The sequence below is a fragment of the Filicampus tigris genome, chromosome 7 (genome assembly GCF_054856515.1).
Source record: "Filicampus tigris isolate MCC_2025a chromosome 7, RoL_Ftig_1.0, whole genome shotgun sequence".
Taxonomy (NCBI): Eukaryota; Metazoa; Chordata; class Actinopteri; order Syngnathiformes; family Syngnathidae; genus Filicampus; species Filicampus tigris.
In genome coordinates, this window is record NC_141223.1 from 9,623,288 (window position 1) to 9,640,008 (window position 16,721).

Here is a 16,721-nt window from a genome sequence, read left to right on the forward strand (position 1 = left end):
GATTGAAATGAAAACGTTTTTTTTTAAATCTCATTCATCGATTGATCGACAAAATAGCCAACAGATTAATCCATTATTAAAATCATTGTTAGTTGCAGTGATAAGAATGTGTGAGAGCAGGTAAAGATATAAACGCAGAAACAACCTGAGATCGGGTGCTATGACTTTTCATGGCACTAGCATGTTTCATCAGGCGCATACTCTGTAGAAAAAACCCCCCAGCAACAATCCATGTTCCCCGATACTAGGTGTGTCGTCTTAACATTGCTCAGCTGTACTGCCATATTGTTTTTGGTTGATGGCCAGATAAAGTGTAATTCTCTCCACTGGGACAGGGGCCTTATAGAGGCGCAAAGTGATTTCTGAGCACAGTGTAATGGAGACGGGTGGGGACATTGTGTGCTTGTTTTTTCACCCAACACAGAGCATAACAGTATTTAAATTCAAAGCGGAAGTCAACCCAAAGATATTTTTTTCAAGAATATGTTCCCAGCAGTCCCCATTCTGATTAATTTTGCGTTTGTGGAATATAAGTTAAGCAGCAAAATGCACTCGTTTTTAGCCATCTCTGGGGGCGGCCATTTTGTCTCCTGTCGACTGAAAATGACATCACGACTGCTCACAACGACCAATCACGGCTGACCTGTTTTCTGAATCTGAGCCTCGATTGGTCGTTGTGAGCAGTTGTGATGTCATTTTCAGTCGACAGAAGACAAAATGGCCGCCCCCAGAGATGGCTAAAAACGAGTGGATTAACACTTATTCCACAAATGCAATATTTATCAGAATGCCTTGTTTCAACTAGTGGGCTTGCATAGGAAATATTCTTGAAAAAAATCTGTTTGTGTTGACTTCCACTTTAAGTAAAAAAAACAACAACAAAAAATGGTCCGTACGTATTTTGAATAATGTTTGCTGTCATGTTGCTGCATTTGACGATCTTCATATCACATCTGTATGGCACTAAAATCACGCTCGGAAGTCAGGCCAAAGAACCACAACACTGTCCGTGGCTATCATTTAACTGTATTTACAGCACTAAACAAAAATGAAGTGATGCGTTGATAAAAATGGTCATGTGATGATTTTATTTGGAAACAGCTGTTTTCGTGGTGGTCAGTACCACAAACAAATCTTTGTAGTTTGCCTTTGTGCTTGTTGTACTACGTGTGCACGGCTATTTAGGGTTTTTTTGGTCCAGTTTTCTGAACGGCTAGAAGGAAGTTCCAGATGCCAGCATCTTGCGTGATGCATTCAAGATGTCTCAAATGATGCGTCTTCAGGCTCCTTATTGTTGTAATCTTTACAAATATATATAGAAATTTGATTGTTTGGTCTTGAATATGGTGTTGCCTCGACTGCACCTCATTGGTTACGTTGGTGACATTTCGGGTTAGTTCTGACATATTTGCGTGGCAGAAGTATTCCCAAACCTTACCTTCTTGGCTGATTGGGCAACGGAAAATGGAAAATCAGTGTTTACATTTTCAATATTACCCCGAACAAACTTTGCCAGAGGAAGTGAGGCAGGAAAGAAGACTCGAAGAGGGGAGCAGAAGAGAGAGAGAGTGAGAGCGCAGCAGGAGAAAGTTCCCACTTTGGATTTTCCCACAGAGTCAAGGTCGCATGTGGGATTTGAGGTTTTTCCTCCCCTCAGTCTAAATGTAATATTTAATTATTGTTTATTCTAGATCAGTGTGATGGTGCCAGATAGTGAGACAGTGGGCTCTCTGCACAAAAAGCCATGACTTCATGTCGGTCTGGGATGCTCTTCTGGTTTGGCGAATTACCTCAGCCGTGTTTGCATAAATAAAGTAATAAAGAGCCAAGCATGAGCCTTTTTAAGAAATGATTTTGATTTATTTAATTTTTTTTAAATTTTGATTGATTTTTGTCCACACAAGATTTTATGCAAAGCCCATTATCGCAAAGATGCAAGTTCGAAGGAATTACTCCATCTAACATGTTGTGCGGATATGCGTTGCCCTTATCCTGAAGTACAGACCATATAAGCAGTATTTGGTCTGTTGACCAAGGTTAAGGATGGCTCGGCTCTCTTGTTAAAAGTTATAAAAACTGATCAAATCAGTGTAATAAAACAATATTTGCATTGTTTCTATGGTGCCTCTCAATCTATCATGCCTCTCAAAGTCAATCATTTATCAATCGGAGCTGTTCAGAGATCAAGCCAAGCACATAAGGGAGCAGACAGAAACATGCTCTGCGTGAGCCATAAAATACAGTCAAGGACTCAGGATGTATTTATTTTATCATACATCATCTCCACGTGTGTGCTGTAAATGAGCAAGCTTTTCCAGATATCAGTTCAATAAATTGATGTCTTGCTTCAAAGTATAGAATAGAATACAGTGAATGCAATGGATATTGTCACTGTGGCTTAACTTGGAATCACGGCATATTACAACGTGCTACGTTATAAAAAAACAAAAACGATTTTTACCAAAAATATGTGCAAAATTGCAAATAATCTGCACAGGTGTGGTATATGCTGGAATAGTCCTGACGGCGCAGCTCACTCATTGACTGATGATATCACTGTGACATTTGCAGTGCGCAGACCCGAGTGAAGTCAAAGGCTCCAGAAAGTGGGGAAGGAAGGGTTAAACAGTCTGACAGCTGAGCAAGATATTGGTGCTCAAGCTCCTCCTCCTCCCAACTCAACACAAATATGTAACCTCAACCTTAGCCCGTCGAGCACGCACGCACACACACGCACTGACACACACTTTGCTTCCCGCTAACGTGCCGAAAATTGACGTTAGCCAGAGGCAGTAGCAAATGTGAGTTTTGGGTGAACAAGATGTGTGTTGTACAGCTGGGAATCACCTATCTCCATTTCTATCTTTGCCTCTTCCCCGCTGTCTGTCCACTGTGTGTACGACTGTGGTGAGAGCAAGCGTGAGTCTGGAAAACATTACTCAGATTCCTGCCGCGGCGGCTCTGATTATACTGGGAGTGGGGACAGAAAGACGGAGAGCTGGAGAGAGACGTTGAGGTGTCCAGAGAGAGAGATCTCTCACTCAGAGGTAGTCAAACCAGGTTCCAAGTTTATTTTTCTTTGGTCATTCTAGGCACAGAAACATAACAATTTCAGGCATGTCAATGTCTGCATCAGCAAAAAACGTTCAGGTCCTCCTTCAGCGTCATTTAGTCAACCAACCACAAGAGGGCAGTGTGGAAAGCAAAGTGTTCATTTTCAGAGTATGTGCTACAGCTCTTTGATTAAATGTGAATATTCCACCTGCAGTACTTTGTTTTTGTCTGTATCTATAATACAGTGAAGAGCTGTTGGATAGATTTCATTAAATTTGGACCATTTTGCGTTTGTGGATTACTTTTTTATGTTTTTTTTACCTGTGGTTCCACCGAGCTCATCCTCACTGCATTTGTCTTGCCACATTAGGAAACTAAACGAAAGACAGGTGAGACTTGTTGAGCTACTGACACATTGCAGCATTAACGTGTACTGGGCTGGTTGAGTTATATTTACAGGCCTATTTTCTTTAGATCCCCAGGAAGGAGAGTCATCCTAATGAGGCCTATAAAATCTGTCTTTCCTGTTGCCACTTGACAGACCTTTAAAGCTGCAGCTTTCAGCAATTGTCTTCATAATGCATCGTTAATATCAGAGCCTTTAAGATTTGAGATTTTTTTTTTTTAAACACTCTTGCTTGTGCTACCTGTAAATCTGACATTTTTAAAATGAGTGTAATTAAATACTATTTGTTGCGGACAAGCTGGTTGTCCGCTGTTATCACTGACGACAGGGCTGCGAACAGAGAGGAGCCAGTTTACTAAAGCTGAGGGATGTCCCGATCACGCCTTTTTGCACCCGAGTCCAACTCTTTGGTTTTAAAGCTGAAGTCAACACAAACATATTTTTTTCAAGAATTTCTTCTATGCACGCTCTCTAGTTGAAAAAAAAGGCATTCTGTTGAATATTGCGTTTGTGGAGCATGACTTAAAGCAGCAAAGTCCACCCATTTTTAGCCATCCCAGGGGGCGGCCATTTTGTCACTTCTCTTGACTGAAAATGACATCACAGTTGCTCAGGGCTCAGATAATGACCAATCATGGCTCAGCTTCAGAAAACAATTGAGCTGAAGCACTTTGCCACCAAGCTTTTGAATGACACTCGTCAGTTTGTGTGTGGCGCCGTGTATGTGGCACATGATCAATACAATACAATTTTATTGATATAGTACATTTCATAACAGCTAGAGCTGTAACAAAGCACTTTACAAACAATACAATAAATAGAACAAAAACAATAAAAGGCAGTGATACATGTATTAATGAATATAGACATATATAAAATATAAATAATGAAGCCAATAAATTGACATAAAACGCTATATACAATTGACACACTAGTCCCTGCCCCGAACTGTGTGTGTGTGTGTGTTGGTCAAATTACTGAAGTGGAACTTTGTCTTCCTCAATGTTTTCAAAAACACATGCTCGTTGGCTGTAAAATGTCAGTTGTTATTAGTGTTAACAAGCAGATGCATTACACACTCAGGCCTTTGATGTGCCGGTGCCTTGTGTGCGTGCCTGGTCAAATTCCACCCCTTTTAACGATATTGGGCTAATAATCTCGGCTGTTCTTGTGTCTTCTTCTTAGATGACAGAGAAAGAACAGAATAATAATTGAAGGAGCGATGGAAAGTTTTCAGTCTTTGCGCACGATGGCCAAGTTGAGGGGGAGAGGCGAGCGCGAGCGGGGTGGGGGACGGTGAAGCAAACCGAGGCAAGGAATGGAGTGGCGTTCTATGTCACCCACCACAGTGACTATTTCCTCCGGAGGGAGGGAGAGAGGGAAAGGAAAATGGGTGAATAAGCGAGACGCAGCGTGAGTGGTGTGTATCCAAAGCAGTAAGAGGAGAAGCGATGGCAGCTGGTTCTCAGGACGAAGGGGAGCACTTCTAAAAACAAACTGCGTTGAATAGTGGCCGTGACGCTTACAGCTGGACTGCCACATCGGTGGGAGCCCAGAACTTTGCCCGGATCGCTCAAGAGCCGGAACAATGAAGTACAGACCTTTGGTAAGGTTCCTCTCGAGCAAAAGAAGTGATTTGGTCTTTTAAAGGGGCAGTTTGTGAATTGTTGTGATGTGGATGTCCAGGTATGGAATTTGCGATTTAAAGCGCCGTAGCTTAAGTTTGTTCACAATGCACATATACATTGGTGAGACTTAAAAGAAGATGGAGTTCATTGTGTGGAAGAGGAAGCGGCACAGGAAGTGTCTTTATTAGTGAGGTCACGTTCGCTTGTGTCGTACAGTAATTATGTAACGTCCTTGCACGCATGCACTTGTCTGTCAGGTGAGAGAGCGAGAGGTTCAAAATACACATCTCACATCTCTATCTTCTGTAGTCTTTTGTCAATCTCATTCTTACTCTCGGTAACTCAAACTGCATCGTTGATGTCATGTTTGCATTTTTTCTATTGATGAGAAGGCGTGTTTTCATCACTGCGCGTTCGCGTCGCACCGCCCGCAGGGCGAGGCGATCGCACGGTGGCGTCGTGTGGCCAGGCAACATTCTTTTGCAGGAACTGAGAGTGAAAGCAAGTATGTTAATGAGAAAAGTGTGTTGATGTGTCAATGTGGCGAGAGCCTCTGTGACTTGAAGCGTTGTCTTCTGTTCGTTTATGCTGACATTCACTCTCAGCTGCAACTCACATGCTTCTGCAAGGATGAGTTTTCCAAGAACTCTCCGCTTCTCAGGCTTGATGTATGCGGAAGATGAATTTTCGTGCAATGTGTCATGATAGTACAACGCACTGAGAGACTCCTGACAGTTGTCATTACTTCCTGTTGGCTGTCTGACTTAATTTCAATAATTAGTTTACTTGTATGTCTATCTGCTAGTCTTTACGCTAGCCGCTTCCACAGCTCCCTCCCAACTCAGTTTTCCTTTATGCTTGGAAAACTGGAGGCTGTCTTTGGAGTGGCTCGTCAACTAGCTGGAATATGAATGTTATTGCACAAAAAGCTTCAAGCTGAAAATCCATGGAGTACCGTTGGGGAAGGGTAAGTTAATAGTTTCTCAATTCCTAATGTCTCTTAATGATTCATTGAAATTTTTTAACAATGGGCTGGAATCTGTTAAAGTCAAAATCAAGAGAATGGCAAGTCCTCATTCCTCAGTTCCTGTCACATTTTTCATTCACGGTAGAAGCCAGTGAACCATTTGAAACATTGATCAGTGCTGTGAGCATGTTTGCTCCCTTCAGATATTTTATTATGATCATCAAGCCAATTGTATTCTCTCACATAGAAAAGGAAAATAAATACAAATGACAGTTTCTACTAAGTGCAAAAAACAAATCTGTCTTGATTAACTATGATTGACCGCCGTTTTGGAGAGAGAAGTTCAATTTCATTGGCCACACCCAGGCCTTATTACCACCCGATTTGTTGAATCAAGAAATAACTTTCGTAATACCTGTCAGACAACTTGAAGTAGAGGCTATAAGATATTTTTGAAGATGTAACAAAAACATAAGCGTAATAAATATGCAAAAAAGAAATCATGAAGGACACAAATACTTTTTCACGGAACTGTACCAATTGGAGACTTTTATAGGAACAGTACATTGAGTGTCAAATCTGGAGTTGACATAATGACTTACTTCATGCAGGCTATGTGGTGAAGTCATCTTTTTGTTTTTGCTGTAGGATGGAGAATATTCTGTGCTTGGTATGTTGTCACGAGTTGGCACACACATTGCTCCTCGGGCTAGCAGAGTTCTCCTGAGCAACTTGCTTGTACCACCTGTATGGCTGCTTTCCACAGTCTACTCACCTCAACTCAACTTTATTTTTAGAGCACCAATAAAATAGCCACATGTGAAACAAAGACAACAAAACATAAATAAAAATCAAATATAAAACTATTAAAAAAATAATAATAATCATAGTAATAATAGTAATAATAATAATTTAAAGTGGAAGTCAACCTAAGAATTTACTTTGTAAGAAAATCTTAAATGTAGGCCCACTAGTCAAAACACGGCATTCTGATTAATATTGCGTTTGTGCAATATGAGTTAAGCAGTAAAATCCACCTGTTTTTGTCTGTCTCAGGGGGCAACCATTTTGCCACTTTTCCACTATTCGATTTGCTTTTTTTTTTTTTAATTGCTAGCATGCTTGTCTCTGTGTGCTAGTGTGGCACTGCAGCCATCCACAAACGCAATATGCAATGATGTTTGTTGCAAGCGTGTCAAGTAGGGCTGCCTCAAACTATTATTTTACTAGTCTACAAATCACCAACACTAGTCGCGCTTATGACACTATGCTGAGTTGCACTAATACTATGAAACTATCTATTAATACAGAAAAAGAAACAGACCCTCTTTTACCCTAACGTTTGAAAAAAATTGAAAAAAAATCGAAGTTCCTGGGATCGAATGGCTGGACTGTGAAAAGACAGGTATATTCGTCAATGGCAGTCAATGGGTTAATATGCATTTGTGTGATTTGAGCGATAAAATGCACACACAGTCTATTAAAAAATGTCTTCACTCTAAGCTGCTACAGTAAGTGTTGGTGGAGTAAACTGTGAAGGTAGGCCTCCACCTCTCTGCGTCTTCAAACCTGTCTCCAGCTACTTTGTTTGCTACACAGGATTTGGAAAGTATGACGACATGTGAACCAGGAAGGTGCGCACTTGGTGTGTTCCTGAGATTTTGTGTTTGTGTGTCTTGTGCAAATGGGTGGAGGTATATGGTGTGCTGCATTTTAGCCAGGAAAGCCAAACCCTGAAGGGGCACTGGAAACTATGAAGTAATGGCGAGAAAGAGAGAATTGTAATGTCAGTGTGTTTGAATGACAGAAAATGTAAAGAGTAGTAAGAGAGTCAAGGAAAGGCATGAAAGAGTCATGAGGTTTTTTTTTTCTCCCTAGTCAGTCATGACCTCATCATAACAGTATATTGTCATTGTTGTGCCTTTCCTTACAAGGTGTGGCTCAAATGATCAATTATGAGCTGGTCAGGACAGACCTTTTTTGAACAGTTAATAATTTTACCCCAAAATGTGCAAACATCAGCAACTCTGTGCAAGGAAGGCGCAGGTGGGTGTTTTGTGCGCACATTGTGGATTGCAGAACTCACCTTCAAGTCACATACTTCTGTTTTCGCGCACGGCTCCTGCATTAACTTTGTTTTGAAGACAAGCATATTGTATGCACTGTAAAGTATTGGGAAGATGAGCGGCAAACGTATGTATTTGTGTGATTGCATGCAGGTCCAAATCAGTTGGCTAAATGTCACGCAATGCTTTGATAACAGTTTCAGCTTTGTGTAAACGAGAGAGGGAGACGTGTCGGCGTACAAGCTTTTTAGCTAAAGGCGGAAATGCAAACTTGTTTCACTACTCTCAAATAAATAGAAGCTAATTGCAGCGGCCGATGTACGCCTAGTTGCGCAGTCAGCAAAAAAAAAAAAAACATGGAGCTGTCGCTCAATTGACTCCATATCAAAAGAAGAAAAAATGTAAACGGCTGATGCGCATATGGCGGCGCTTGCAGGTACTTTTCAAGAATGTGACTGTTATGACTTTGTTTTTCAATGAAAAGCAAAAATATACGATTTTTTTTTTTTTGCCAATTAATTAAAAAGAATCTGCGATTGTTTATGATGTGTGGAGCACCTTTTTGTAGAAGTAGAAATGTTTGCTTCCAGCTGTAATAATATCTGGGAATGGCTAACACGTCCTGCACACAGACTACATGTGGCCACAATTATTGGGACATATCAAGTAATCAATCAGTCAAAAAAGTTAGCCCATATGCTTATTAGTTCCTGACACCAGTTATATAGACGTTAGAAAAGCTGATGCTTCCAACAACAAAAAAAGGCAGTCCGAAATGCATTATCCTGCTCATGGCGATGCTGACGGAAATAATATTTATGGCACATGCACTGAGTCTGTTTATACCAGGCAACTACTGTTCGCTAAAGCTAATATTGATTAAGTGATTGGTGTATTTGACCCAATGCTCAAAAATCCAAATCCATCCATTTTCTATTATTTATCCTGTTCGGGGTCACGTGGAAGCTGACTGGGCAAAAGATTGGTTGCAAGTCAGTCATATTTCTTATCGCAGTACTTTTGTTCACGCCGAATGCCGTGTTATGACGTGCGCTCTCTCTCTCTATCTCTCTCTCGATCTCTCTCTATCTATCTCCCACTCTCCCACACGCACACACATCTGCAGAAACTTTGCTCCCAAGAGATGTGTTTTGTCGAAAAACAATAGGTCGGCAAGTACGAGGGATCCCAAGGAGAGGCAAACAAGCAGTTATTCCATATACGAACTAAGAGCAACAACTTTTGCATTACTTACATTCACGTAACATCTGATTCTCCGATGATTACAATTTGCAGTGACACTGCGACAGTACAATCGGTGTTAGATCACAGCTGCAAAGCCAAATGACTCCACTTTCTAATATTTCTTCCTTATGCTGACGTGTTGTATGAGCTTCTAAAATGTGAACATAAAATGCTTTGACGCCAAGTACCGTTAGCGAAAATAGAAATGTCATGATCACAGTATGCAAAGTGAGTCTGCTCAAACAGGCACGCTTGTCATTAGAACTTTTCGAGAGGTTCCAATATGCTTTATTGAAGCTCATAAACCTAAGAGGCCTGGCCAGGCAAGGCTAGCTGGTCATTTTGTGCTGTCCAGCAAACAACATGAAGTTAGATCACACCGGTGTCCCATGGCTCCCAACACGCTATGAAGCACCATGGGGCACCAGCGTTCTCTTTTGAAACACAGGATCAAACGTAATCATGCGCACTTGTGTAAAATCGGGTCAAGATGTTTTCCATATCTGAAAAAGGGTGACTGATCTGATTTATTGGCTTCTGAACAAGCTTGGGCACACACCTTACCTAATAAATGTACAAAACTAACTAAAACTACAGTTACAGCAAAAATGTCCATCGTTTTCATCTTTGTCAGTTAATGTCATACATGACCTTTCGGGGTTCATTTTGAATGTGTTTATTTTGATATTGCTGCACGTCCACAGAAGAAGAAGGGTCAAACTGTTGTTTGAGAATTGCAGTTTACTTTATCACACAATACTTGATTTAAAAAAATATATATATTCAGTATATATATATATTGCACTCGACAAATACACCAGATTTTAAAAAAACAAACTAGCCTTAATCAAGCTAATAGAGACTCAACCGAAACTCTACAAGAATTTTAGAAAAAGATGATAGCAACTATAAAAAGCGAATTTAAAAACCAAAAGCCAAATCCACATGAAAACTGTTAATGAACAATTCAAAACTGCTATAACCCTGCTTCTGAAGATATATTGTAGAATAAAAAATACAATCAGAGGAGGAAAGTGCTAGCTGAACCTCAGTGTTCGCTGTTATTCTCAATTTTATCCTCTACTTCACCCTCCTTTTTGTATACTTCTTCTTCTAAAGTCTGCCATTCTAATGAATAAGGTCGCTCCTCCCTCAAGCATTCTCTTCCTCTTGATCTTGTCTGTGGTCTCCTGAGGGACAACAACTACCGTAGCACTTAGCACAACAACACCTGCTGCACTTTGGTCCTGCTGGCTACATGTCGAACATGGATGCGGACAGCTTTTGTAAAATAATGAGTAAAACGCAAGCTTCCATTTCAAAATATGGCCTGTTGGATAAACGTGTTGATGACCTTGTACATGTGAGTGTTTCAATCTAAATATTTGCAACTTGATTTGTACTCTTTTTTTTTTTTTTCCCCCCATTTACGATAAATTCGTCGAGTTTAATGCAACTAGGTTGGCAACAACTTCCAGTACTTTAAAGGTTGCTCTCCAAAACATCAGAGGAAGTACACATTGGAAAAACAGAATTTGAAACAACTGAAACTCTGACAACCTTTTTGACATTTGGGTATATTGTAATATCATGTTATCACTTCTTAAAGCATTTATGCTACCTCTGTGCTGTATCAATAGTCAAAAAAAAAAAAATCTATATTAATCTTTTGTTGGTTGGAACTGAGTATATAGGTGCTACTTCTTGTGACTGAATTAAGGCATTCGTGTTTTAGGCCGTGTTGGACTAAAACCAAGTGCTCGAGAGTATGTGCTTTTTCATTTCAATTTCATAACTTGTTTAAAGATGAAGTCAATCCAAAAATGTTCTTGACAAAAAAATGGTCTATGCAGCCTCACTAGTCCAAACACAGCATTCAGATTAATATTGCGTTTGCGGAATATGAGTTAAGTAGTAAAATCCGCCCCTATGGTCCCTTTCAGGGAGCGACCATTTTGTCGCTTGCTGTCGACTGAAACTGACAACACAGTTACCGGTACTCAGGTAACAACCAGTCACGGCTCACCTGTTTTCTGTAGCTAAGTCATGATTGGTCGTTACCTGAACCCAGTCATTTTCAATCGACAGAAAGTGACAAAATGGCCACTATCCGAGATGGCCGGGTGGATTTTACTCCGTAACTCACATTCCAGAAACGCAATATTACTCAGAATACGGTATTTAGACTAATTAAGGCGTATAGAACATTTTCTTGTAAAGAAAATTTTGGGGTTGACTATACAATATGCTTGACATTCAGTGTCCGTCTTCATCCCTCCTCTCATGGTAGACATATTATAACTGATGATGTGCTACATAGCTTTGCTAATTGGATTCAGCCCATCACCCTGCTTAATCCCTCTTTGTCCTCCTCTAGGTGGTGGGTACTGACGGGGTGCGGGCTATGATGGAGTCGGCCCTGACAGCAAGAGACAGAGTGGGCGTGCAGGACTTTGTCCTGCTGGAGAACTACACGAGTGAGGCTGCTTTCATAGAGAACCTTCGCAAACGCTTCAAAGAGAACCTCATCTATGTAAGTGGAAACCACCGAAAGAGCGACGGCATAGCTTTTTCAATTTCATGACAAATTCAAAGTACTGACGAAACCGAGTGAAAGATAACCAAACGTCTTTGCGGTCAGTAACCTCTCTATGTGAATTGAGTCCAAAAAACGCTCAAAATGCGGTAATAAAGTCATCATTGCAGTAAATATTGGTATGAAAACGCCGTTTGCCATAAATCTAAAACATTGAAATGAAAACTCTCAAGTATGGTGGTAACTGAGCGTGCCTTCTTGTTCTTATGCCACTGTACAATTTAGTTCATTGCAAAACCATTTCTATCGTCACTGTAAAAATTACAATAAATATTTGTATGAAAGCAGTTGTTGACCGTAAATTTAAAACAATCAAATGAAAAACAGTAAGTTTGATGGTAACTGAGCGTGCTTTCCTGTGCAAACTAGTTCGTTGCGCATTAGGACTGTCGCTATTGAATATTTTTAGAATCGATTATTCCATCGATTAATCAAATAAATGGGTACAATTTTAGTTTGCATTAAAGTATTTTACAATTTTTTTCCTCCGATTACTGTTTATTAGGGATGCACGATAACTTAGCGGACCGATAATTACCGAACCGATATTGGGAACAGATAACGTCACTTGTATCGGTCCGATAGCAGTAAATTAGGTGGATTATTGAAAGCTGCCTCGAATACACTAACGTTGGTCTGTTTACTGTCACTATGCATGACGTAGGCGGTCAGATGAGTTAATCGATCCATTTTGACACCTATAGCGCCTTATTGTAGCCTTAAAATGGTGAATGTCATATGATGAATGAATAACTGTCTTAAACTGAGGATCGCCTCTGCACGATTTGGCAGCTGTTGTGCGTTATTATTCTTTTTATAGATATACACATCATGCCACACTTAATCTGTTCAGCAAAAAATATCACTCACTAATATTTGGAGCTATCAAATAATATTTTTACTAGGTTGTCGTGCAAACGGACCCCCAGTTTCATAGGAAATATAATACTGTGCTACCGAGGTCTTCTTTGATATGTGACGTGGATATTCAAAAGTACGTTTACTGTAATTGCGTTCCATGTTATGTTGCTGAGAACAATACAACACCACACTCTATCTGGTAATTTTGTTTTCTGTATGTTTTGTTTTCCTATATTTTTCTGATTGCTCTCATTGATGTCTTCACCTAAAATTATTTTGTAAAGTTACTTCTAATCTTTTTTTTTTTTTTTTTTTACTATCAGGCTCCTTTACAATGTCCTTGCCTCAATGTCATTGCACCATTGAAATCAATTATGGTTGTTAAGATAAAAAATTCCAATGCTACTTTTAGATCTGAAGCTTTCTTGTCCTGATGTTTATTTAATGGGACCTGAAGTGTGTATTGAAACTGAATGTGAAATGCGACTGTATCTTGTCTTTTAGACTTACATTGGCTCGGTGCTGGTGTCGGTTAACCCATATAAAGACCTGGAAATATACACCAAGAACCACATGGAGAGATACCGTGGGGTCAACTTCTATGAGGTCTCGCCACACATGTAAGAATTTTTTGTCCCATTTTTTTTTTTTTTTTTTTTTTTTTTTTTTTAAATCTGGTACTGTATTTTTTTTTTCAAAAATACAGGGTTCCTCAGTTTCCGACAATTACGACATTGAACATTTCGAGGTTCCAAGCAATGTGTGGCTTAAGAAAATGTCACTGGGACTGAATGTTAGTAAAATCAAAAAATTTGAATGAATTACTCATTATAATCCCTTAAGGGGAACTCACACTCTGCTGTTTATTGTGGTTTCCTACCACACAACCAAGAGAAGCAGATTACACACGGAGGGCAAACAGTGCTGCACCTACCTTGACAGTAGCCAGGAAGCTAGCAGACTAGCGCCTCTCTAACAACTAGTTGCCATTTTTCCTTTCTTTTTTATTTTTTTTATTTTTCATTTTTGGGGTCTGCAGCTGCACTTTTCCAGCCATTCCAAAGCCCAAATCCTTACTCACACTTACACAACTTTGAGTTGTTCACACCAGACCGTGCATTTAATATGACCTTGGCTTTCCAACTTTCCACTACTTTCTACAATAAGTCTGGTTCAATATTATGAAGCTTATTCCTTCACAATGACATAACATTTAAACCTGCCTCCTAAATTTTGTCAGACTGTGAGTAATGAAACAACATTAACTCACTGTAGCACCCTCAATTTCAGCTTAGAGTTTAGAAGATGCCCATCCCACAAGGCAAAGTGTTTATTTGAAAAGTGGCCGCAGGAATGCCGAGGGAACTCGCAGTATATTCCCCCGAGACCATCAGGTCAGCAACTAAAGTAACATTTTCTTAATGGAGACTGAGGTGACATCAAAAAAATGGTCTCCTCCAAGCTCACTCGCTTTCTGATGTGGTGTTTTTACCTTCAGCACTACAGCGCAAATGTTTGCTCCCCCTGAGTGAAAAAGGGGGAAAAAAATTGGCACGTTGAGCTGTAGAGCCAGAGAGACAAAGTCGGGGAGGTGTGGAAAGAAATGTAAACAAATGATACTACTTGAGGTTCCCTCTTGACAGGGAATTCCTCTGAACTGAACCTGACCCCTCAGATCACCGCTTTCCACAATATTGTGCATGCAATCTGAAGCAGCCTCGGCCAAGCTGGTTTATATCAACTCGCAATTAGTGACTTGTCGGTGATGTGTCCAAACAGGCTGAAACAACATACCAAAGCAGATAGGAAGCAAGACACACATGCTATCTGATACTGCACCTCGGACCACCGTTGCTCCATTCTGCACCGTACGGCTCAGGGTGGTCATTTGTTACACTGCTTTTCCAAGTTCACTTGAACACCCCATCCCAAATGTCAAAATCGATTTTTCTTAGCAAAAAAGTATTTTTCGCCACGCATTTTTATTTACCGGTAGTCATTCTTTGAAACAATAATCACTTTGGTAACAAACAAACCAAAAATACCGGACTGAAAAACAGCTGAGTCCACCATATACCACAAAACAGCCCAAAAAGTAAGTGCCCCCATCTTGCTCATTCTTCGAGAGACATATCGGCATTTCAACATGAGCACACTTGAGAGAATTCAGCAAATATAAACACAAGCTGAAGCGATGCTGACGTACGGCTTTGTTGTTAGCTTGTGTGCTAACTATGCCTGGTAAACAATATCAACGCAGCTATTTCTTTTAAGACGTGATTAATCTACAATCAATTCTGCAAAATTGTCAGAGTTATCAATAATGGTCATAACCTTTTATCGGCTCAGTCCTGTTCTCATCAATTTGTATCCACGTAATAACATGGATATATGTTTAAGCGGATGTCAAAATCCCTCCATTTGAATCGTTATTTTCTTCTTTTTTTTTTTTTTTTTTTTTTTTACGGACACCGCTCATTTGTTTATAAATGATAAGACCTTGCCACATCACATCCCTCCCTCCACTTGTCTAGCTATGCAGTGGCCGACAATTCGTATCGCTCTATGAGGACAGAGAGGAAAGACCAGTGCATCCTAATCTCTGGCGAGAGTGGCGCTGGCAAGACGGAAGCGTCCAAGAAGATCCTGCAGTACTACGCTGTCACCTGTCCAGCCAGCGAGCAGGTGCAGTCCATCAAAGACCGCCTCCTGCAGTCCAACCCAGTGCTCGAGGTGGGACACTTCAGATTTATTTTTGCGCCACACTGACAGTGAGCTTTGCATTGCGCTTGCATCCAACTTTGTTTTGCTGTTGGCTGAGCTACCCGCATGTATGCGACTTCCAATTTGACTGTTGGTTTTAATGCGTGTTTGAAAAGTGACTTCATGAGCTGTGTGATGTTTTGGACAATTTGTTTTTTTTTTTTTTAGACGTGAGATAATTCTAGCTCCATATTGATGTTGGAATGTCACGTCCAGGTGCTTTCCAGATGTGTGCGTTTACTATAACTTGTAATTTGTGGTACCATACGCTGCAAGAACTCTGACTTTGTCGTTTAAATGTTATCCTTCATGGTACTTTGCTCTTTTAGATTGTGTTTAAAATCATCAATGCCCCTCTCTCACTCAAAGCCAACTCCTCCTTTACCCTTTCTCTGTCCTTCCCTCAGGCCTTTGGCAATGCCAAGACGTTGCGAAACGACAACTCCAGCCGCTTTGGCAAGTACATGGACATCCAGTTTGACTTCAAGGTGAGCACGATGTCCTGAATCACAGTTACATGAAAAATGATTGTAAGCATCCATGTTCATGCAGTGGAGTCTCCATGTTTTATGATGTGATCACTTTACTCCTCCACTCTTGCATCCGTGTCCATGGCCCCACAATATTTACCCTGACCCGCATGTTACGATCACACTCTAGTACCCCGGCTTTACTCTCTCCTCCCGTACCGCCTCACTTTGCTCTCCCGTGCGTCCCTGGCCTTTGTCCCGTCGACAGGGCGCCCCGGTGGGAGGTCACATCATTAATTACCTGCTGGAGAAGTCGCGTGTGGTTCACCAGAACCATGGCGAGAGGAACTTTCACATTTTCTATCAGCTGATTGAGGGAGGCGAGGAAGACCTGCTTAGACGCCTTGGCTTGGAGAGGAATCCTCAGCAGTACCAGTATCTGGTCAAAGTAAGGATGATACACTTTTCTTTTTGTGAAACCTCTTGCATGTGAAAGTCTACTCGTCCGTCACATCTTGATTGTTTTGTTTCAAATTGAGTGGTAGACCGATATGGGTTTTTTTCAGGGCCGATACCGATTATTAGTAATCAAGGAGGCCGATAATCGATATTTAGAGCCGATATTTATTTTCAGCAAAAATAAAAATATCGGCGTAAAAATGTAA

General features: G+C 40.6%; 1 protein-coding gene across 2 annotated transcripts in view; it reads left to right on the forward strand.

Moving 5' to 3' along the window:
* Positions 1-16,721, forward strand: part of LOC147144720 (unconventional myosin-Ic-like) — a 55,539-nt gene that overhangs the window by 20,735 nt on the left and 18,083 nt on the right. For both annotated transcript variants that reach the window (XM_086035436.1, XM_086035437.1), the window contains 5 exons: positions 11,744-11,899; positions 13,328-13,443; positions 15,358-15,556; positions 15,994-16,074; positions 16,325-16,504. In XM_086035436.1, the coding sequence (XP_085891562.1) occupies positions 11,744-11,899; positions 13,328-13,443; positions 15,358-15,556; positions 15,994-16,074; positions 16,325-16,504 (732 nt within the window). The remainder of the gene's footprint in view (positions 1-11,743; positions 11,900-13,327; positions 13,444-15,357; positions 15,557-15,993; positions 16,075-16,324; positions 16,505-16,721) is intronic.